The sequence below is a fragment of the Papio anubis genome, chromosome 9 (assembly GCF_008728515.1).
Source record: "Papio anubis isolate 15944 chromosome 9, Panubis1.0, whole genome shotgun sequence".
NCBI lineage: Eukaryota > Metazoa > Chordata > Mammalia > Primates > Cercopithecidae > Papio > Papio anubis.
The window spans coordinates 44,632,729-44,655,153 of record NC_044984.1 but is presented as its reverse complement, the minus strand read 5'-3'; the positions used below and the strand labels follow the sequence as shown (position 1 = coordinate 44,655,153).

The following is a 22,425-nucleotide window of genomic DNA, read 5'->3' as shown; positions in this document are numbered from 1 at the left end:
TCCTCAGATTTTGGTTTTTGCAGGAGACCTAGATCCAATCCCCTGGGGATGCCAAAGGCTAACTACATAAATGCTCATAGCAATATTCATAATAGCTAAAAAGTGAAAACAAGCCAAATGTTCATCAGTAGAATGGATGGATAAACTGTGGCTGGCCTGTACAGTGGAGCACTGTTCACCCATAAAAAGGAATGGAGGCTGGGTGTGGTGGCTCACGCCTGTAATCCCAGCACTTTGGGAGGCCAAGGCGGGAGGATCACCTGAGGTCAGGAGTTCGAGATCAGCCTGGCCAACATGGTGAAACCCCGTCTCTACTAAAAAATACAAAAATTAGCCAGGCGTAGTGGCGTGTGCCTGTAGTCCCAGCTACTCAGGAGGCTGAGGCAAGAGAATCGCTTGAACCTGAGAGGCAGAGGTTACAGTGAGCCGAGATCACAGCATTGCACTCCAGCCTGAGTAACAAGAGTGAAACCTTGTCGAGACCATCTGTCTAAAAAAAAAAAAAAGAAAACAAAAGGAATGGAGTACTAAAACATGCAACAACGTGGATGAACCTTGAAAACATCACACAAAGTGAAAGAAGCCAGTCGTAAAAGGCACCAATGATATGATTGAATTCACATGAAATGTCCAGAATAGGGAAATCCATAGAGACAGAAAATAGATGAGTGGTTGCCTGTGACTGGGTGGGGAGGGGGCAGTATTAAGGAAAGGAACAAAAAAAGCTAATAAAAGTGTTCTAAAATTAACCATAGTGATGACTGCACGTATGTCTGAGTATACCAAGAACCACTGAATTGTACACTTTAAGTGGGTGAATTGTGTGAGACAAGGACTGTGTCTCAAAGCTTAAAAAAAGTCCAGTGGCTGGGCGCAGTGGTTCACGCCTGTAATCCCAGCACTTTGGGAGGCCGAGGCGGGTGGATCACAAGGTCAGGAGATCGAGACCATCCTGGCTAACACGGTGAAACCCCGTCTCTACTAAGAAAAATACAAAAAAAATAGCGGGCACCTGTAGTCCCAGCTACTCGTGAGGCTAAGGCAGGAGAATGGCGTGAACCCGGGAGGCGGTGCTTGCAGTGAGCTGAAATTGCACCACTGCACTCCAGCCTGGGCGACAGAGCAAGACTCCGTAAAAGAAAAAAAGTCCAGGAGGAAGTGGTCACAGAGGTCTTATACCTGCGACGGCAATGAGGACTGAAAAATATTGTTTGGATTTAGCATCGTGGTGTTTACCACTGAAGTTGGACCAGGTTGAGGGAGGAATGAGAAAATGGTTTTGGGATTTTCTTTTGTGTTTTTTGAGAAGTTTGGCTTTGAAGTATCTAGAGTATTTTTTGAAATTTGGCAGTATCTGGGAAAATGTCAAGCAAAGATTGTTGGTTTTGTTTGTTTAAGAGAAAAAAAAGGGTCCCTCTCTGTCGCCCAGGCTAGAGTGCAGCAGTAGCCGGGTCATAACTCGCCGCAGCCTGGTAGTCCCTCAAGTGATCTCCCACCTCAGCCTCCCAAGTAGCTGGGACTACAGGTGTGAGCCACTGTGCCCAGCGAGAAGATTGTTCTTAAGATTTAAAGATTTTAAGTTTTAAAGGGTAGATGGGAAAGCTCTATTCAGGAGGTAGATACTGAAGACGTAAATGGGGTAAGTCTGGGACAAGCGGTACCAGCTTTGGCTGGGAGCGGGCAGCTCATCTGCTATAATAGTGGACGAGGAGGTGGGGAGGGTTCCGAGGGGGCTGGGATGGTGGCGGCAGGATGTGTGAGGGGATTTCCTTCTGGCTTTAATCCTCTGGGGAAACAGGAGGGTGAGGCCAGAAGTTTTAGGAGAGTGGACAGGGTGTATACTACTCATGGCAGAGAATGAGAGAGTAGCTCTCTTACTCGAGCCGGGCAGGATTGCCAGGCTGGACTGACAGTGGAGCTGAGCTGGCCTTCTGTGGTGGGGAAGAGAGTGAGAGAGAGCGTAAGCACAAGCCTGGGGACAGAAGTCCCTTTCCAACATCCACACCTTGTGGAAAGAAGCATTGTCCTAGAATGCACAAGTCAAGGAATCCCAGGGAGCTTCTTGGGCTTGCATGTGGCTATCTAAAATTAAATGTAAAATTCAGTTCCTCAGTTGGACTAGCCACATTTCAAGTGTTCGGCAGCCACGTGTAGCTAATAGATACCTTCCATGTTGGATAGTAGAGACTAAGCATGTTCATTATCACAGAAAGTTCTACTGGACAGCACTGTTCTAGAAAAACAACTCCAACTTTTTGGTCTGAGGACACTTCTATATGCTTAAAACTTGAAGACCCCGAAGAACTTTTGTTTATATGTGTTATACTTACAGTTATTTAATTAATTTGTTTAAAAATAGCAATAAACCCATCACATGTTAGCATTTTATTTAAAAATATAATTATATATGTTCCAAAAACACAAATAATAAGAATGTCATTGTTCTCTATTTTTGCAAATCTCTCATGTCTGACTTAATAGAAGGAAGCTGGCCTCTCCTGTCTGCTTTGGTATTCAATCTTTTGTGGTATCACACAGCATAGTATCTGGAAAATGCCACTGTACACTCAGGAGAGAATGGGAGTAATACAGGCAGATAGTGTCTTAGTAGTATTAGGAAAACAGCTTTGACCTTACAGACCCCTGGAGAGGGCCACAGGGTGCCTGGGCCCCACTGTGGGAACCACTGTGGCAGAACAACAACCACCTGGTGTGAAGAAACTCATCCCAGGGAGACGGAATGATTTGCCTAGTCACACAGCGTGTAAGTTATTTGCAGAGTTAGAACTGGGACTGAATGCTAGACTCTTCTGCCTTCTGGTCTGAGGCTGTTTCCAGTACCCTCGGCTGGGCTAGGACAGCACAGTCTGGACTTTTGGGAGTGGGGCCTGGGCTGCTTGGCTGCAGAGCCCCTGGTGTGTGGTCCTATAAATAAACCCATTGTGTCGGCACCCCTTCCCTCTCCCCACCCCCAGCAGCTGCTATTTTTGTTACTGGATTATGCTGTGGACAGGGAGCAGGAGGGCTCTGAGGGAGGGGAGATGAGGGATGTTGAAATCTGGAAGCCTTTGGGGCTCATAACACGACTGCCCTTCCTTCTTCCCTTCCTGGAAGGGCCATGGACCTATCCTGCAGCCGGTTTGGAAGAACCCACGCCATGGTGGTTGAGGTGCTTAGAATGCCTGTGAAAAGGAAGTTGGGGGGATGCAGGGGGCCCCTTCCAAGACAGATGCCTCTCAGAAGGGCTATTGTGTCTCCAGTACCAGTTGTCAGGAGGAGGGAAGGAAATTCTTGTCTGCCCTCTTACCCTGAAGCGGGAAGAGACCAGTTGGAATTCTCAGGGCTGAAAGATGCTTTGGGCCAGGGATTTAGTGGCCCCTTTCAGGCTAGAAGTGCCCTGGGAGCCAGGCCTCAGTCCTCCTGTCCCTCCCCACACTCCTCAGCAGCCCAGGGCTGATCTTGGCTGGAAAGGGTGTTTGCTGTGGGGACAGAAATTGCTGTTTACAAGTGGATTCTTGGGTGTGACTGGTAAAAGGGCTGGGAGAATAAGAGGGATTCCAGAAAGCAGCTGGGGAGGGCGCAGAGGGAAGCGGTTGGCGTTACGGGTGATTCTGTGATTAAGTGAGCTCTCCATCTCTGCCTTCCTACAGCTGCCCACCCTCCCCCACTCCTGCTCCCTGGCTTCTCTCCCTAGAGGACTCTGGGGGGAACAGCTGGTGAGTGAGGGGCTCACCAGGGGCCAGGAGGCCTTGGCTGAGGGCCGGGGTGAGGGAATGAGGACAGGCTTGCTGCCGCCTGCCTCTCCAGCCCCTTCCTCCCATGCCTGGTCTCTGTTCAGGGAGGGGTCTTGCCTGGGCCCTGCTGGAGAGGGGGTGGGAGCTACAGACCCCCTCTGGTCTGGCTAACTGAAAGGCCAGGACAGTCAGATCTCTTTGGAGGCCCTGAAAGCCTCTGTCCCCTCCTGGCTTTAAGGGGGAAGAGAGAGCTGGGGCCCTCTATGACTGACTTGGCTGAAGAGATGGTAGTCGCCCAGGTTACCCAGAGACCCCTGGCCAGTTTCCCTCTTCCTCAGCCCTGGCTGCCTGAAAACTGCCCCTCCCCACCCGCTCTGAAGGACGAGCCAGAGAGGACTCTGCTCTTCTCCCCGCTCCTTCTCTCCCTCCCCCTGCACTGAGGTCACCTCCCTCTGAATCAGGCCTTTGTGGAGGGAGGGGCCTCCGCTGGCAATTCCGGCGGGAGAAGCCTCCAGTTCAAGTTAGAGTCCCCAGCCCCTGCCTGGCCGGCACCGTGTGTCCAGACCCAACATCCCAGATGTGTTGGGGCCACCAGAGGAATGTTTGAAACCAGAGCCATTCCGAAAACCCCAAGCCTGGGGTTTTCCCTGCCCCAGGTCGGGCTGAGCTCAGGGCTGTGAGCAGGAGCTGTGGGTCCTGAGGGAGAAGCCGGCGCTCAGCCTCTGGGGAGGCAGCAGGGACCACCACTGCGAAGCCTGCCTGGGTAGGCGTCCCTCATGAGATGCAGGCAGAAAACCCAGACTCCACAGGGCCACATTCCTGACTTGGCTTTGATTTGGAGCTGGTGGTGGTGGTCTCTCTCTGGATCTTGACCTTCCCTAGAGACGGATAAGGACACAGGAAGTTTTCTTTAGAAATCTTGAACTCAGACTCTGAGCCGACTCTCACGGCCCGTGCTCCTCCCCACCACCAAGCTTTCCTGCAGGTCTCTTCTCCGTAACAGCTTCCTGCCCTCCACTGTCATGGCCCTGCGGATGCAGAGGAGGCCCCTCATCCTGGGCTGACCCCAGACCCCCTTGCTGTGAGGCCAGAAAGTGTTTCTCCCGAAGTGGGGCTGAGTCCCAGCCCTGCTCCAGCTGGGGCACACTGAGAAGAACAACTGTGGCCACTGGCTGGCTCATAAATCAGAGGGTCTCCCCCATTCGCAGTGGGACTCAGGCCTCCCGGCCTGGGATTCACAGGAGCTCAGCTATGGATCGGGGCCGTGCCTGGCTTTGTGGAGTGTGTGGGGTCTCCATGCTCCTCAGCACAGAAAACCACTGTGTGCACACACAGAGAATCCACAGCCAGTCCTCACAGCTGGGCCTTGCTCCTAACCTGGATGCTTTTTTATTATTTTGGGAAAAAATACTCTACTAAACCACTGTCACCCATTGTTTCATTGTTGCTTTCTTGCGAAGAACACAAACCTTAGGGTTTCCCGGTCCTTAGCATTATCCTTTTCCAGACCCTGGATGCTGCCTTCTTCATCCCATTCCTTTCCCTCACCCTCCCAACTTTTTTCTCCTCCTCCACAGCATACCTCAGCCACACCCCAGCCTCTCTTCCATGGAAGTTTTCACTAGAGAAGTAGATGGTGAGGGGATTGAGGGACACGCTGGGAACCTACAGGCAGGTTGCTCCAGGCTGTGGGAGGACAATGGCCCAGAGACTAGAGTTGTGGGTGAGGGTGGCACTGGTCAGATGCTGGAGGTGACCTGAGACATTTTCTGGGTTTCACCACGTTTGTGGGAAGGAGGATAATTCTTAAATTTTTTTCATTTTTTTCCAGGCCTGTATATTTCTAAGTCTATCAAACATGATAAACATGATAATGTTATGAGCAAACCAAGTTAAATATGATACATTTTTATGATGTTAAAATAACAAACAACTTCAAATTGTTATAGAGTATTAACAATAAGTATTAGAGGCCAGGCACAGTGACTCATGCCTCTCATCCTAGCCACTTGGGGGGCTAAGGCAGGAGGTCACTTGAGCCCAGGAGGCCAAGGATGCAATGAGCTATGAATGTGCCACTGAACTCCAGCCTGGGCAGTGAGGTGAGACCCTGTCTCTTAAAAAAAATTTAAAAATCAGTATTAAACAGGTCTTCCTTTTCCTCCAAGTGTTTTCAGAAGTCCCCTTCCCACTGTTGTGTCCACACACACACACACACACACACACACACAGCAGCATTCTCCCCTTTCACTGTTATCCCAGTCCCCAAACATCCAGCTGCTTCTCTTTCTGGGGTATCAGAAGAGAAGAGGGAAGGCGAGGCCGGCCCTGGGGCTGGAAAGCCGGCTAGGAGGAGTTGGAGAGGAGGCTTCTGAGGTCAGGGTGGGCGGGGAGCACTCTGAGATTTTCAGGTACCCCTGTAGCTGAGACCCCTGGGTAAGGGCGCTGGGACTCGGAGTCGGCCTCTGTGTGAACGGACAAGGTAGCAGCAGGCTCTACAACAACCGCATAGCTTTGCACTGTGCCTGTGTCAGCAGGTGATAATATGAAAAGTCTCCATGTATGGAATTCGTGCCAGACACCCTACAAATATTATCTCATTTTGTCCTCCAACAATCCTTTGGGCTAAGTGTTCTTATCCCTGTTTTACAAGTGAGAAAAAGAGAAAAGAGATTCTTTAGTGTCAGATTTCTAGCCCAAGTTTCTAGCCTCTGGGGAGCACTGGGGCTGTACGGAGCTTCAGTGTCTGTTGTACTGTGGAGCTTACAGTGCAGCTTGGGTGTGTGCAGAGGAGTGGGAAAAGCTAGGCCTGTCTGGTGTGCTTTGTGAAGTAGCCATGTAACTTGGGCAACATCCTCTGCCCCAGAGCCTGCCTCCTCCCACAGGTGGGTGCTCCCCTTCCAGGGTTGTTAGGAGAACCGGATGGGATGGTGTAGAAGAAAGTGCCTGTGCTGTTCATCACACTGGGTGCACACAGTGTGTGCAAGTGTAACTTCCTGTTCCTCGGCTTCCTCATCTGAAACACAGGCACTGATAATAGCATTTAACATTGTTGTGGTTAACTGTTGAGCACGAGACAAGACAATGTATGTTGTAGAACCGGGTGGTAAAGTACCAGGTGTGACTGTTCAGTCTCCTCTGTTATCTGATGATTCCTGGCTGAGAGCTGGGGACCTTTGCACTGGCTCTTTCTGCTGTCCCAAATGCTTTCCCATTCAGGATTTCATCTGGACTTCATTCAAGTCTCTGCTTAATTGTCATCTCTCTGCCTTATCACAACCCAACGCTGTACATTGTCTGCTCCACCCAATAGAATGGAAGCTTCATAGCGGCTGAGCTCTCTCTGGCTGTTCATCCCATGTCCCAGTGCCTGGCGCATAGCAGGAGCCCAGTAAGTGTGTGGCTGACATCATCTTTTTTTTTTTTCCACAGGCGAGGTGACCGTTCTGGATGCTAGAGTGAGTGTGCTCACCTGTGTAAGGGGGCAGAGACAGGTGAGGGGCTTTGGGGCCTGTGCATGCTGGGGGTGGGAGAGGCACCCCTGGGCTCCACTGTGGAGGATAGGGGAGCAAGTGCTCAGATGGCTGGGTGGTGAGCTGCTGAGGACCCCTCTCTCCTATAGTCCAAAAGCTCCAACCCTTTTTATTTTTGTTTTGAAACAGGGTCTCGCTTTGTTGCCCAGGCTTGAGCACAGTGGCCATCATAGCTCACTGCAGCCTCAAACTCTAGGGCTCAAGGGATCCTCCCACTTCTTTTTTTTCTTTTGGTAGATGCGGTCTCAGTACGTTGCCCAGCTGGGCTTGAACTCCTAGCCTTAAGCCATCCTTCCACCTTGGCCTTCCAAAGTGCTGAGGTCACAGGCATAAGCCACCACGCCCAACCCCATTTTTCTTTTGTGGGAGATTCAATGGCACAAGGAGTAGTCAGTGGTGGACCAAGGTTCCACCCTTTTATAATAGGAAGGGTTGCCCATCTACTGGAAACCTTCACAATATTTGTGTGAAAGAAAAAACAGCATTTTTCTCTAGCAGAGACATTGGAACTCAATTGGAAGATGAAGACTAGTCAGTTCAAGCTAGCAACAATGGCAAAGGTTTGGTGGGGTGGGAGGATCCCGTGGTGCAACACAGGTCTGAGCCCTGGTCGTGCTGGGTGTGGTCATGAACTTTGCCTAGTCATCAGTCTGTCTCCACATGCCAGGGATCCCACCAGGAGGCATGTGAGTTTGGATGGGGAGGCAAATGCAGTGTTCCTGCCCTCATGGAGTTGACTGTCTGGTGGGAGAGGCTGGTGTACAGTCTTGCAGGAGCGTCGCCTGGGAGCCCTGAAGGATGAATAGGGAGGAGATGGCCAAGTGGAAAGGAGCAGGTGGTATCAAGAGACCCCAGCAGAAAGACCAGTGTGCACAAAGAGCCTGATCTGCTGGGGCCTAGCTCCTGCTAGGGCAGTGGGTACCTAGTGAGGCTGGAGCTAGAAAGAAGAGCCCTGGAGGGGTGGAGGGCACTTCCCATTCTGTCTAGGAGGAGCCTGAGGCTCAGGGAGCGGGACCTTGCCCTGAGATGATCCAACAAGTGAGCACTGGAGCCTGAACTAGAGCTAAGGGCACCAGGCGCTAGGCCCCAGGCTCAACGTATTCTCCACACGTGCCGAGTCATGTTCTCAGGGTGTTGTTCCCTAGGTGATCACATTTGACTCTCACAATGACCCTGTAAGGAAGGAAGAATTCTTCTGCCCATTTCTCAGAACTGGGAAACTGAGGATCATCTGGTTGACCAAGTGAATGAATGAGCTCAATTTTCATATGTTCACCCAGTTCATACTAGGCAGAGCCAGGCAGAGGCTTTTGGCCACAAAGCCAGGGTTTTATCCACTGTCTCCACTACCTAAAGCATGTTCCTGCTTCAGGCAGGAGACCACCAATGCCCAGGACAAAATCCTAGTTGTCTTACTTATTAGTTTAAATTATTGTTAGTGTTATGAGTAATAACAGTTTGTGTCTTAAGTAGTTTGTTGTTTTTTTTTTTAACATCTTCAAATCACTTTCACAGACCTAATCTTTGTTTGCAAACACTGAATGAGATTAGGGGATATTGGTGTTATTTCACAAATAGAGGGACTGAGACCCAGGGAGGCTGAATGACTCGCCAGCTTGAGGCCAGTCCCAGTGGAGAAGTCAGGTTTCTTGTGCTAGTGTGGGGCTTTCTAAAACAATGGTCTCTGTTCTTAAGACGAGGAGAGCATCTGTGTGTCTGCCCCGTGACCGTGACCGGGAGATTCCCAGCCTGGCCCTGAGTTGTTAGTGTCATGCATATAGGTCACACTGACCTAAGCTCCAAGGAGACTGAAGGGTTTCATCTTTGTCCTCTTCCTCCTCACTTCCTTCTCGTGCCCTGGAGTAGCCTGCCGGGGCTTCTCTCCCTTGTTCCCAGGGCCAGATGTCTGAGGCCATGGACCAGCCAGCTGGGGGTCCTGGAAACCCAAGACCAGGAGAGAGTGATGATGGCAGCATGGAGCCGGGCACCTGCCAGGACCTTCTGCACCGACTGCGGGAGCTGGAGGTGCGGCATGGGGCAGGGTGGGGGAAGCAGTGCCAGCCAGAGCCCTGGGGAGGCGGGGCTGCCCCTCCCTCTGAGTTTCCTGCGGGTTTGTGGGTGCCATGGACCTTCCTCTCTGCCTGCTTTGCCAGGCGGGAGGCTAGCAGAAGATTCTTTTGCAAAGCTCCTCTGAGAAACCCTTTCCTTGCTCTTTGCTCCCCAGCCCAGTGACGGCTCGGGGACAAGAAGCATGCACAGGGATGAGCGTCCTAACCCCTGCTTCCCTTCCTTACCTCTCATGCCTCTGCAGGCTCTAGGAAAGGGGGTGGTCAGAGGCCACAGGAGGAAGAGGCTGGGTGGCCCAGGGTTCAGGAGTTGAGGGACAAGGGTGAGGATCCTCAGGCCACACCCCTCACCACATTCTTAACACCCTGTCATCCTCCCTGCAGCCTCCTCTGCCCGTCTCCCAGGGAAATGAGGGTTACTATGGGCACCTCCCACCTCAGGTCTACCTGGCCACTGTGTCTCCCCAGGGCCCCCAGGGCCCCCAGTGCCACTGACTGAGGTCAGGGTTTACAGAAAACTATCCCATGTCAGCCCTGCCCTCCTGCTGCCCTTGGCCTCTGCAGGATTCCTCATATGAGAATCTGCTCACAGCCAAGAGCTGGAGTGGGGTGTAGTTAGCACCCCTGTAGTTGCCTCCCCAAAAGGAATGTGCCATGGGGGAAGAATAATCCCCAAAGCCACCTTTTTGCCCTCTTCCTCCCTCACTCCTGCAGGCAGAGAACTCGGCACTTGCCCAGGCCAACGAAAACCAGCGGGAGACTTATGAGCGCTGTCTGGACGAGGTCTGTGGGTCTGCAATGGGACTGGGGGGACGTGGCTCATCTGCTCCTGGCAGAAGCTGGGGTCAGCTGATGGCTCTGCCTCGGGGCTTTCTGTCCCCAGGTTGCCAACCACGTGGTGCAGGCGTTGCTGAACCAGAAGGTGAGTAGCCACAGGAGACACTCACCCGCAAGCCCAGACACCCTGGGGAGAAGCCCTGGGCACAGCAGACGAGGCCCTTCCTGGAGACTAAGGGCTTGGAGGAGATGGGCTGTTGCCTTCCGGTGATTCCCCATCTTTCCGCCTTGGGCAGGTCCATACTGTTCTGCCTAGAGGCAGGGGTGGGACTAGGTAAGGCCAGGTCTCTGAGCAGTGGTCACTGATTTGAGCGTGACTCCTTCCCTTACCCTGTCCCCAGCTGTCTTTCCCAGGTTGTGATAGCCCTTAAAGCAGTGTTGATGTTGTCAGCCTAAATGGCATCTGAATATTTACTCACATATGGTGGATAACTTCTTGACATCAGGGCCACTTTGACTCCAAGGCCTTACTCTGTCTTATATAGGCCCTTTTTTGATGTGTGGTTTCTAAGAGGCAGAGGGCCAGGCGTAGTGGCTCACGCCTGTAATCCCAGCACCTTGGGAGGCTGAGGTGGGCAGATCACGAGGTCAAGAGATCAAGACCAGCCTGGCCAACATAGTGAAACCTCATCTCTACTAAAAATACAAAAATTAGCTGGGCATGGTGGCGCGTGCCTGTAGTCCCAGCTAGTAGGAAGGCGGAGGCAGGAGACTCACTTGAACCTGGGATGTGGAGGTTGCAATGAGCTGAGATTGCATCACTGCACTCCAGCCTGGTGACACAGCGAGGCTCCATCTCAAAAAAAAAAAAAGAGTCGGGGGGTCGATTCCAGGAATGAGAAAGGTAACAAAGAGAATAGGATTTACCTCCCACCAGGGGTGATAAACTTTAGAGAATTTACCATCTCTAGAAGATGCTATAGCTACCAACATCAGCAGACTCAGATTCCTCATAGAAGGAGGCTGCAGCAGAAGGGTGTGCCCAGAAGGGTCCTGGGGCCTTTTAGATGGCATCTGTGCATGCCGCTGCTCTGATGAAGAGCATTGTGACACTCTCCCACCGTCCTCTCCTCTTCTTCCTGCACCTCCTGGGGTGGGTGGCAGGACCTGCGAGAAGAGTGCATCAAGCTGAAGAAGAGGGTGTTTGACCTGGAACGGCAGAACCAGATGCTGAGTGCCCTGTTTCAGCAGAAACTTCAGCTCACAACAGGCTCACTCCCCCAGGTAGGCACCTGTGCTCCTTTCACTCCCATCGCACTGCCTCCTGCCTCCTCAGCTCCATTGGCCCCATCACTCTCTTCTCACATGCACCTAGGGAAGCAGGCCATCAGCTGTCCCCTTTCCATTCTGGGGGTATGGAAACTACCCAAGTTCCCTGGATTTGGCTGTTCCCTCCTCCCAGTGCTCCCCACCAGCAGGAGGGTGTCCCTTCTTGTTGACAGAGCTTTGCACTTGCTCCTGCCTCATGTGGGGAGATGGGTGGAGTCTGCAGATGCAATTATTTCAAGCGTCCAAGAGGCCTCTTTGGCCACTGACACAGCCTCTTCTTGGCCGGATGCAGGGTAGGCTGGGTGTAAGGCAGCCTAGGGTGTGGTGTCACGGAGAGGTCAGGAAGGACATTTTGGTTCTGATAACTGTTCACAACCTCTGCTGGGAGCCCTGACACCTGCCTTCCCCAGGAGAAGCAGGAGGCTATTGAGAGTGCCTCCTGGGCTGAGTTAAGGTATTGCTTGAGGTTACTGTGTGAGGAACCCCTAAGGATGGGGTGAGACATGGGGGTGGGAGGATCAGGAGCAGCTCCAGATGCCTGAGGTGAGCAGCAGATTGTTTCTGAAGTTAGCCAGCCCCTTCCCCTCACTTTGACAAGAAGAGAAGCACTTTTCTGTGTGTGTGTGTGTGTGTGTGTGTGTATTAGGGAGGGGGCTGGACGTGTTTGTGTCTGTCTGATGCAAAGTAGGCAGCTCTTGGCCCCCAGCCCCTGAGCAGGCAGCCTCTCCACTCACTGGAAGCCTGGCCCTTGCAGAGGAGGCCCCTTGTCACCATGGCCACTCTGGAGCCCCCGTCTCGCCAGGTTGGCACAGAGCTGGGTCAGAGTCCACAGCAGTGACTCTGCAGTTCTCCTTGCCCTAGATCTGTCCCTGTGGCAGGGTTCACCCTGGAATCCCCGGCGGCCCAACCACACCAAATCAGCCCACCCCAGCACACTCTTCTCAATGACTGCTGATAACAGAGGGATTGAGTGTCCTTAAATCATTTACTTTTTACCTAAATGAATTCTGGAACCTCATGGGGTTTGGGCCAATAGATTTATCTTCCCCAGAGGTAACATGACATAATGGAAAGAGCACGAAGCTTGGCCTTAGATAAACATGGGTTGGATCCCTAACTTAGCTCCTTCTTAGCTATGTGACCTGGGGCAAATTACTAAGCTTTACAGACTAGAGTTTTTTCTTTACGGATGGGGATAAAAATACCCATATTGCAGTTGACGTGAAGATTCAATGAGATGATATGTTGCGCTTGGCCCACAGTAGATAGTCAGTCAGTGGTAGCTGTTTATGATGTGATTCCCAGCTTGTGCTTTGCTAGGGTGGAAGCTCCTTCGCACAAATGCCAATTAGGCTCTTACCGTGAGCAGTGCCTTTGACGACACGTATGGAATCGGACTGCATCACGAGGCCCTGTCTAAGGGCCGAGGCCTCTGCAGGCCAACAGGACCCCAGGAGCCTGGGACTGTTGGGAGCTCAGGGAGGTATAGACACCATGCCACAAGGCAGAGTATGACAGTGCTGTCAAAGAACCCAGGGGACAGTGAGGGGAGGCCATCAGAGAAGGATGGAAATGACATTGGAACTGGCCCTTAATGGGTGGATGGGAGATTTTTTTTGAGACAGAGTTTCATTCTTGTTGCCCAGGCTGGAGTGCAATGGCACAATCTCGGCTCATCTCAACCTCCGCCTCCCAGGTTCAAGCAATTCTCCTGCCTCAGCCTCCTGAGCAGCTGGGATTATAAGCATGCGCCACCACATCCGGCTAATTTTGTATTTCTAGTAGATATGGGGTTTCTCCATGTTGGTCAGGCTGGTCTCGAACTCCTAACCTCAGGTGACCCACCTGCCTCGGCCTTCCAAAGTATTGGGATTACAGGCGTGAGCCATTAATGTCCGGCTGGATGGGAGATTTTAAGAGTGGAATGGGGACTGGGGAGGAGGGATTCCCTGTGGAAAGAATAGTATGAGCAAAGATCCCAGGGCAGAGAAGCCCAGAGAGCAGCAAACTGTGCAGCTTGGCTGGAGCAAAGGACGTGTGAAGGGACGGTGAGGGAGAGAGCAAGGTGGAGACGGTGGCACAGGAAGAGCTGGCCAGCCAGGCCCAGAATGCCTGCAGAGGAGTTCACACTTGTTTCCATGGGCAATGGGCAGGCATAGGAGGCTTTTGAGTACAAAAATGCTTTAGAAAAGAAAATGAGGCCAAGCGAGGTAGGTAGCTCATGCCTATAATCCCAACATTTTGGGAGGCTGAAGCGGGAGAATGACTTGGGCTTAGGAGTTCAAGGCCAGCCTAGGCAACATAGCAAGACACCATCTGTACAAAAAAAAAAAAAAAAAAAAAAAATTTTAATTAGCCAGGCATGGTGACACATGCCTGTAGTCCTAGCTACTCGGGAGGCTGAGGCAGGAGGATTGCTTGAGCCAGGGGATCTAGGCTGCAGTGAGCTACAGTCGTGCCACTGCATTCCAGCCTGAGTGACAGAGGCAAAACCCTGTCTGAAAAAAACTCATCTCATTGTTAGAGTTTATAGTTTAAAGAAAAAAAAAAAGATGCTTTAGGTTGTCTTGTGCACAGGAGATTAAAAGACCACCAAACCAGGTCAAGGAGACTGACTGAGATGCTGAACAGTGCAGGCCAGAGTCAGGAAGAACTGGGCTGGAGGCACTGCTGCAGCTGGCCATAGGTTGTGGGGCAGGGGGGCCTGAGGGGTGCTGCAGAGACAGGGTTTAAAGGCTGTGAAGAATGAGGGAGAGGGAGGAGTTAAAGCTGACTTATATCTAGCCACAAGATGCCCAGAAGAAGGAAATTGCATTCTCAGGGACTCAGAGAGAAGTGCCCATGATTAAATCCTGCCTTTTCAGTCCTCGGAGTAGATGTTCCACATGAGTCCAGGTAGGGGAGACAGAAATATTATAACTCCCTGCCATCTCTTTTTTAAGATCATCAAAGACCATTTATCTCAGCTGTCCCTATGATCCTCAGATCCCAGGTGGTCAGAACAGGAAGAGACGTTTGCGGTAACTCTCTTTGTGAGAGGAGAGGAAGCCCCACAGAAAAGTAAAGCAGGCCTGGAGCTGAGAAAGGCACCCTGAGTTAGACCTGCCGTGGCCCTCTGGGCCCAGGACATTCATGTTTCTCCAAAGCCCTCTGACCAGTCTCACTCTGAGACCCCAGATCTGCCTGTGCTGTGGTCTCCTGAGGCTTCTCTTACCAGTGGGTGGGGCAGCAGGAAGAGCTGCATTTGGGGCTGAGAGTCTGGGAGTCCTCCATGAAGGAGCGGACTCAGAGGGGAAGGCCTGGCTTTGCGAGGGAGTAGGGAGCTGGGGCCAGACAGCTACTGTGCTAACTCTGCCTCTCCCTCTGCAGATCCCACTCACTCCACTCCAGCCGCCATCAGAGCCACCAGCCTCCCCCTCCCTCAGCTCCACTGAGGGACCGGCCACCCCGCTGCCTCTGGGGCACTGTGCTGGGCAGAGAGAGGTAGGAGGGCTAGGTACTGTGGTCCGTGGTCCGTGGCCCCACTGGCTAGAGGCTCATCAGTCAGTACTCCACTGATGTTTCCTAGCAAATCCCCGGGGAAGGGCTGTTTCCCAGTGCTCAAACGTTTGTCCAGGCTGGAAGTGTGAGCCCTCTGCTATCAGCCCAATGCCAAGAAAAGCAGATCCCTAACCCTAGCCACTGGCCCTGTGAACAAATGCATTAGTAATGCATTAAGAGGCATGGTTAACACTTACTGAGCTCTTACTGCATGCCAGGCACTGTGTAGAACACCCTGGATCTCATTTGTCTTCTTTAGTGAGGTTAACATAATAATTATCCCATTTTACAGATGATACAATGAAGCAGCTTAGCGCTTAAATAACTTGAAGCCCCTGTCGATAGGTAGAACTGGAACTTGAGCCTACACCAGCTGACTGCAGAGCCTATGGGTTGCCCACTATACCACACTATGCTACACCCAAGAAAGGGCTAGGAGACAGCAGGGAAGGCTTTGCATGGCGTCACCCCCAGCCCCTTTCTGCTGGGGATGAGGTCAGCGGGGTCAGCTGTGTTCCCTGAGGAGGGCTCGGTTTGCCTATAGTGACTGACTTAGGACTTGGCCACATCACACTCCCTTCTGGAGTCTGTGTTCTTTCTGGGCCTGAGAAATGGACAGGCCTGCCTCCCCTGGGACACACAGAGGTCAGAGTTGTAGGTGGTCAGCCTTGCTGATTCAAATGGCTGTGGGGAGTAGGAGCTGGGACAACCAAGAAAAGAATGTAGGATGCCTGCCCAACCCCAAGTGTGCCAGGAAGAAGAATTGGGATAACCAGGGCTCAGCAACCCTCGAGGAAGCGGAACCATCATATCCCAGTTGCTGTGAATTCCTTTTGGGGACACAGACACAACCAGGCCAGCTCTGTTCCTGGCATTCCCTGTTATGCCAGCCCAGGGCCTGGGCCTGGAACTGGATCCCAGCTGCGTGTGGTCTCCTCCTCATGCCATCATCTCTCCCCTAAGGTATGTTGGGAGCAGCAGCTGAGGCCAGGAGGCCCAGGCCCCCCAGCCGCCCCACCCCCAGCGCTGGATGCCCTATCCCCGTTCCTTCGGAAGAAGGCCCAGATTCTGGAGGTGCTGAGAGCCCTGGAAGAGACTGACCCCTTGCTTCTCTGCTCACCTGCCACCCCCTGGCGGCCTCCAGGCCAGGGGCCTGGCTCCCCAGAGCCCATCAACGGCGAGCTGTGTGGCCCGCCTCAGCCTGAACCCTCGCCCTGGGCGCCCTGCCTGCTGCTAGGCCCTGGCAACCTGGGAGGCCTCCTGCACTGGGAGCGCCTCTTGGGGGGCCCGGGAGGGGCAGAGGGTACTGGGCAGCCCTGGGGTCCTAGCAGGGGACCTCCTCAGACCCAGGGCACCAGCTCTGGCCCAAACCGTGCCCCAGGCAGCAGCTCCTCCTCCTCTTCTGATGAGGCAGGTGACCCCAGTGAGGCACCCAGCCCCGACACCCTGCTCGGTGCCCTGGCCCGCAGACAGTTGAACCTGGGCCAGCTCCTTGAGGACACAGAGTCTTACCTACAGGCCTTCCTGGCCGGGGCTGCAGGCCCACTCAATGGGGACCACCCAGGTCCTGGGCAGCCATCCTCCCCAGACCAGGGGCCCCCACAGCTGTCCAAGTCCAAAGGCCTCCCCAAGTCAGCTTGGGGTGGGGGTACCCCAGAGGCCCACAGGCCAGGCTTCGGTGCTACCTCAGAGGGCCAGGGGCCCCTCCCCTTCCTTAGCATGTTCATGGGTGCTGGGGATGCCCCACTGGGCTCTCGGCCTGGCCACCCTCATTCCTCATCTCAGGTGAAAAGCAAGCTCCAAATTGGTCCCCCTTCTCCTGGGGAAGCCCAGGGACCACTTCTGCCCTCTCCAGCTAGGGGTCTCAAGTTTCTAAAGCTGCCTCCAGCCTCGGAGAAGAGCCCCAGCCCAGGAGGCCCACAGCTCAGTCCCCAACTCCCCCGGAACTCGCGAATCCCCTGTCGGAACAGTGGCTCAGATGGCAGCCCCTCCCCACTGTTGGCCCGAAGGGGTCTGGGTGGAGGAGAGCTGTCCCCAGAGGGGGCACAAGGCCTGCCCACCAGCCCTTCACCCTGTTACACAACCCCAGACTCCGCACAGCTCAGACCCCCGCAGTCAGCCTTGTCCACCACGCTGTCCCCAGGCCCAGTGGTGTCTCCCTGCTATGAGAACATCCTGGACCTTTCTAGGAGCACCTTTAGGGGGCCTTCCCCAGAGCCACCTCCATCCCCACTGCAGGTGCCCACCTACCCACAGCTAACTCTGGAGGTACCACAGGCCCCCGAGGTCCTCAGAAGCCCTGGAGTCCCCCCCAGCCCTTGCCTCCCAGAATCGTACCGCTATGGGAGCCCCCAGGAGAAGAGTTTGGACAAGGCAGGCTCGGAGTCTCCCCATCCTGGCCGCAGGACCCCAGGCAACTCATCCAAGAAGCCCAGCCAGGGGTCAGGGCGGCGACCTGGGGATCCTGGCAGCACACCTCTGCGGGACAGACTGGCGGCCCTGGGGAAGCTGAAGACAGGCCCTGAGGGGGCCCTGGGCCCAGAGAAGAATGGGGTGCCAGCCAGGCCTGGCACCGAAAAGACCCGGGGACCAGGGAAGTCAGGGGAGAGTGCTGGAGACATGGTGCCCCCCATCCACAGGCCACCAGAGCAGCTAGAAGCTAAGGGAGGGATACGGGGGGCAGTGGCCTTGGGCACGAACAGCCTGAAGCAGCAGGAACCCGGACTCATGGGGGATCCCGGGGCCCGAGTCTACTCCTCTCACTCCATGGGGGCCAGGGTGGACCTGGAGCCTGTCTCACCAAGGAGCTGCCTCACCAAAGTGGAGCTGGCCAAGAGCCGGCTGGCAGGGGCCCTGTGCCCCCAGGTACCCCGTACCCCTGCCAAAGTGCCAACCTCAGCCCCAAGCCTGGGCAAGCCCAATAAAAGCCCTCACAGCAGCCCCACCAAGCTCCCTTCCAAGTCACCCACCAAGGTGGTGCCTCGACCTGGGGCTTCCCCAGTCACCAAGGAGTCCCCCAAACCTGACAAAGGGAAGGGCCCTCCCTGGGCAGACTGTGGTAGTACCACGGCCCAGCCCACACCCCTAGTACCTGGCCCCACTGACCCAGGCCAGGGCCCTGAGGGGCTGGCCCCACACTCAGCCATCGAGGAGAAGGTGATGAAGGGCATCGAGGAGAATGTGCTGCGGCTCCAGGGCCAGGAGCGAGCCCCTGGTGCCGAGGTCAAGCACCGCAACACCAGCAGCATCGCCAGCTGGTTTGGCCTTAAGAAGAGCAAGCTGCCAGCGCTGAACCGCCGCACGGAGGCCACCAAGAGCAAGGAGGGGGCTGGCGGGGGCTCCCCGCTCAGGAGGGAAGTCAAGATGGAATCCCGGAAGCTGGAGGCCGAGAGCCTCAACATCTCCAAGCTGATGGCCAAGGCCGAAGACCTGCGTCGGGCACTGGAAGAGGAGAAGGCCTACCTAAGCAGCAGGGCCCGGCCACGGCCTGGTGGCCCAGCCCCAGGGCCCAGCACGGGGTTGGGGCAGGTGCAGGGCCAACTGGCTGGCATGTACCAAGGTGCAGACACCTTCATGCAGCAGCTGCTAAACAGGTGAGGGCCTGAGATCAGTCAACAGGTGCTTGGTGGGCATGGGGCACTTCCCTTTGTGGGCACACCTGGGTCTGGAACTAGGCCTGCCGTTCCTGGGAGCTGGGACTTTCCAGAGTTCAAAAGGGATAGAAGGCCACCAAAGCAGCTGGGGGGTCAGTGACTTGGCCTGGAGGAAAGATCAGGGGCTTGGCCTCGTTTCTGGCTTCTCATTTGAGAAGTTAACAGTCCGCATCTTCCTGGATGGTCTCCATACCAGATGAGGCAGCCTGCATGTGATAGTTAAGTGAAGGCTAGAGCCTACCTATGGGCTGATAAAGGTCTTCTCCTTCAGGAAAGGGACAAGGGGAGTCCTCTTCCCATCTTGCCCTTTGACACCTGCCACAACAGGAGCTGTGGTTTAAAGAAGGGACCCACCCATCTTGGGGTTGCTCTGTCTGGGCCAGATGAGGCAGAAAGTCTGCAGGAATTGGGCCCCAGGCAGGGGTGTGGTTTGGACCGCAGGTGTGCTCAGAAGTTCAGCTAGAGCAGGTGGAGTGTGTTGTTCCTGGACCAGGATGTGACCGGGTCTGCTAGTCTACCTGGAATCACCATCAAGCAGTCTCTAGGCTTGACTCTGGATGACTTTGGGGGAGTTCCCCCATCTTCTCCCCTGCCCTCTGTTCCTCTTGGGTTCCCCAGGGTCCTTTCCTGTTGCCAGTGTCAAGAAGGCAATGGGAGCAATCACTAGCGACATGTCTCCTTCCCCAGGGGTGGGTGGCAGGAAGTGCCTCCCTAAACCCAGCACCATTGGCGGGTGCAAGGCTGGAATGTCTGGGTAGGCCAGGCCGCCCTCACCTACATCTGCGCTGTTGCCCATAGGGTGGATGGCAAGGAGCTGCCACCCAAGAGCTGGAGGGAGCCCAAGCCTGAGTACGGGGATTTCCAGCCAGTGTCTTCTGACCCCAAGAGCCCTTGGCCAGCCTGTGGACCCCGGAATGGCCTGGTGGGCCCTCTTCAGGGCTGCGGAAAACCTCCTGGAAAGGTAAGTTCTTGGGACAGGGACTGGATAGAGGGCCTGGCTCTCTGGCCCTGCCAGGTCTCTTACCCCCCAGAGGGTTCCCCTTCCCCAAGACCATGAGTGCTGGATGCACTCACAGTCTCTAAGGGGAGACTGGAGAGGGGAGAGGGGCTTCCCAGTCTACAGAGGTTCTCAGATCCATACTCCAGGGCCCTAATCCTCACACTTCCATACATTTACAGCCACATTCCCACCCCCTAGAGGCATGGGGAGGGGTGTGGAGTGGGGAGGAGTGGACTGAGGTCTCCTGTACCCCACACAGCCGAGCAGTGAGCCAGGGAGGCAGGAAGAGATGCCCTCGGAGGACAGCCTGGCCGAGCCAGTGCCCACCTCACACTTCACAGGTCAGCAGGGTCAGGGGCTGAGGATGGGTCTGCCCCCAACCCCTCTACCCACTTCTTCCCACTTTACTTCTTCCTGTCCCCACAGCAGGTGCCAGGCTCTGTGTGCCATCTTGGTGCCAAGCACCAGGTGGGCACTGGAGCTATACAGGAACAAATTCTTCTCTGCCCTCAGGGTACTTGCCCCACCTACACCCCTTCCCCAAGCCCAGGGCAGGTAGGGATGGTGGACAGGTGCTGTGGAATTAGCCTGTTGGGCCAGGAGGAGCCCTGAGTAGGGGTGGAGCCTGGGCTGGGTGGGAAGTGGAGGCAGGCCGGGTACTGAGCCCAGCCTCACACTCTTGATGGACCTTCCCCTCCCCAGCCTGTGGCTCCTTGACTCGAACCTTGGACAGTGGCATTGGGACCTTCCCACCCCCGGACCATGGTAGCGGTGGGACCCCCAGCAAGAATCTTCCTAAGACCAAGCCACCACGGCTGGATCCCCCACCTGGGGTACCCCCAGCTCGGCCCCCACCCCTTACCAAAGTCCCCCGCCGTGCCCACACACTGGAGCGGGAAGTGCCAGGCATAGAGGAGCTGCTGGTGAGCGGGCGGCACCCCAGCATGCCAGCCTTCCCTGCACTGCTACCTGCTGCTCCGGGCCACCGGGGCCATGAGACCTGTCCTGATGGTGAGTGTCCAGGTGGGAGGGTGGGATGCCCCTGAGAGCCAGGCAGCTCCATCCACCTTCCCTTTGTTCCTGGACAGATCCCTGTGAAGACCCAGGCCCCACCCCTCCTGTCCAGCTGGCCAAGAACTGGACCTTCCCCAATACTAGGGCAGCTGGCAGCTCCTCGGATCCTTTCATGTGCCCACCCCGACAATTGGAGGGGCTGCCCAGGACCCCCATGGTGAGAATTGCAGCAGGGGAAAGGGAAAGGACTCGGGAGCAGGAGGGAGTGATGTGGGGAGACCAGTTTCTCCAGTGAGGTATGGCCTGTATATCGCACAGTCTCAGCGCTGCACCCTCTGGGAGGAGGACTGCCGGGATGCCCTGTGAGCGGCCCTCCCCCCACCCTCGTTGCACTCCTCTCGTGGGGATAGGGTTTCTGTCCCTCCCCAGAACCTTGTAGGACTGTTCTCAGTTGTACCTCCAGCCTGCTTCCTCTGAAGTACACTCCACCTTGGGGGGCCCCTTCTGGAGCAGCTCCCCATCGGGTGCACAGACGCCCCTCAGAGCTCAGTGCCTCTGAGGCTGGGCCGAAAGGTGGAGAGGAGCTTCCTCCCGAGCTGCCCCTCCTTTCCCAGGCCCTGCCCGTGGACCAGAAGCGAAGCCAGGAGTCCAGCCGCCCATCCCCTATGCCCCAGGGCCCAGCTTTTGGGGGTAGCCGCACCCCCAGCACGTCGGACATGGCTGAGGAAGGCAGAGTGGCCAGCGGGGGCCCCCCAGGGCTGGAGACCTCGGAGTCTCTCAGTGACTCGCTCTACGACTCGCTATCCTCCTGTGGGAGTCAGGGCTGAGGGTCTGCGCCACACCACGGCCCCGCTGGATTTGGGGACCACAGACTGGATCGGCTCTCTTCATGCCCCTGGAGCCAGGGCCCTCCCTGAAGGGACCAAGGAGGCAGGTGGATAAGAAGGTGAAAAGGGAGTCCCTGGCACACCCCACCACCCACTGCTACTGCGGATGAGATGACCATGCTCAGCTCAGGGAGAGACCCCGCCCTTGGTCCCTTCTCTCACCCAGAGTAAGGCTCTTCCTTGAAGGGACTGGGGGTTTAAGGCCACTGTGTCACAGCCCCCCAGCTCCTACTTCAGGCTGAGCTATCTTGTGGTGCTGGGCTTCCTGCCCACCAGCCGTGCCATCTCTGCCCAACCTGGCTGCTCCTCTGCCCCGAAGCCCTCGCAAGGTCCTCCTGGAGGCCCCTGTACTTGTGGAGTTTGGGGGCTGGGGGACAAGTTGCCTTCTCTCTCTGTCCTGGTCCTCCCTGCTGTCTGGATGGTGCTGCCCTCCCCTGCCCCATGCCTTTGGGGTCTATTCGTCCGTCTTTTTCGTTGTTGTTTTTATATATTGAAGCGTCTGGCCCAGCCCCCAGCCCCGCACTGCGGTTAATTTATCTGTTGTTTAAAATGCGGCTGCTCTGCTCCCTGCCTCTGCTTCTGCCGTATCCCTAATAAAATGTGGAGGCCCCCTCCCTGCCCCTGACTCGGCTTGTTGTGTGGGAGGACTCAGGCAGGCCAGGTCGGAGGATACTGCATGGGTGCCAGGTTGAGGGACCCCAGGCACCCTTGTGACACAGCCCCCCAACCAGGGCAGCTGGCTGGAGTCATCACAGGAGGTAACAGAGGGTTGGGAGGGTAGGGCCTGCTTAGGCCTGGAAGGGTGCCTGGGCTCAGAGAGATTCTCCTGGCCCAGGACTTGGGCAAGACGTGAGGCTGGGCAGCCCCTTGGAGAAGGAGCTGGGGAAGATGG

At 55.2% G+C, this 22,425-nt stretch overlaps 1 protein-coding gene across 4 annotated transcripts in view; it reads left to right on the top strand.

The window, feature by feature from the left end:
• The window catches only part of NCKAP5L (NCK associated protein 5 like), a 38,752-nt gene extending 16,596 nt beyond the window's left edge, over positions 1-22,156 (top strand). Inside the window, exons 2-13 of one of the 4 annotated variants that reach the window (XM_009180694.4) lie at positions 7,167-7,228; positions 9,164-9,292; positions 10,048-10,116; positions 10,217-10,255; positions 11,275-11,394; positions 14,809-14,922; positions 15,943-18,572; positions 19,431-19,593; positions 19,892-19,973; positions 20,335-20,643; positions 20,721-20,863; positions 21,261-22,156. In XM_009180694.4, coding sequence (XP_009178958.2) covers positions 9,170-9,292; positions 10,048-10,116; positions 10,217-10,255; positions 11,275-11,394; positions 14,809-14,922; positions 15,943-18,572; positions 19,431-19,593; positions 19,892-19,973; positions 20,335-20,643; positions 20,721-20,863; positions 21,261-21,473 — 4,005 coding nt within the window. In that variant the 5' untranslated portion in view covers positions 7,167-7,228; positions 9,164-9,169 and the 3' untranslated portion in view covers positions 21,474-22,156. Of the gene's footprint in view, positions 1-7,166; positions 7,229-9,133; positions 9,293-10,047; positions 10,117-10,216; positions 10,256-11,274; positions 11,395-14,808; positions 14,923-15,942; positions 18,573-19,430; positions 19,594-19,891; positions 19,974-20,334; positions 20,644-20,720; positions 20,864-21,260 lie in introns of all 4 variants that reach the window. The other 3 variants (XM_003906346.5, XM_017945857.3, XM_009180695.4) reach the window with 3 other exon arrangements.
• The last annotated feature ends 269 nt before the right edge of the window (positions 22,157-22,425 follow it).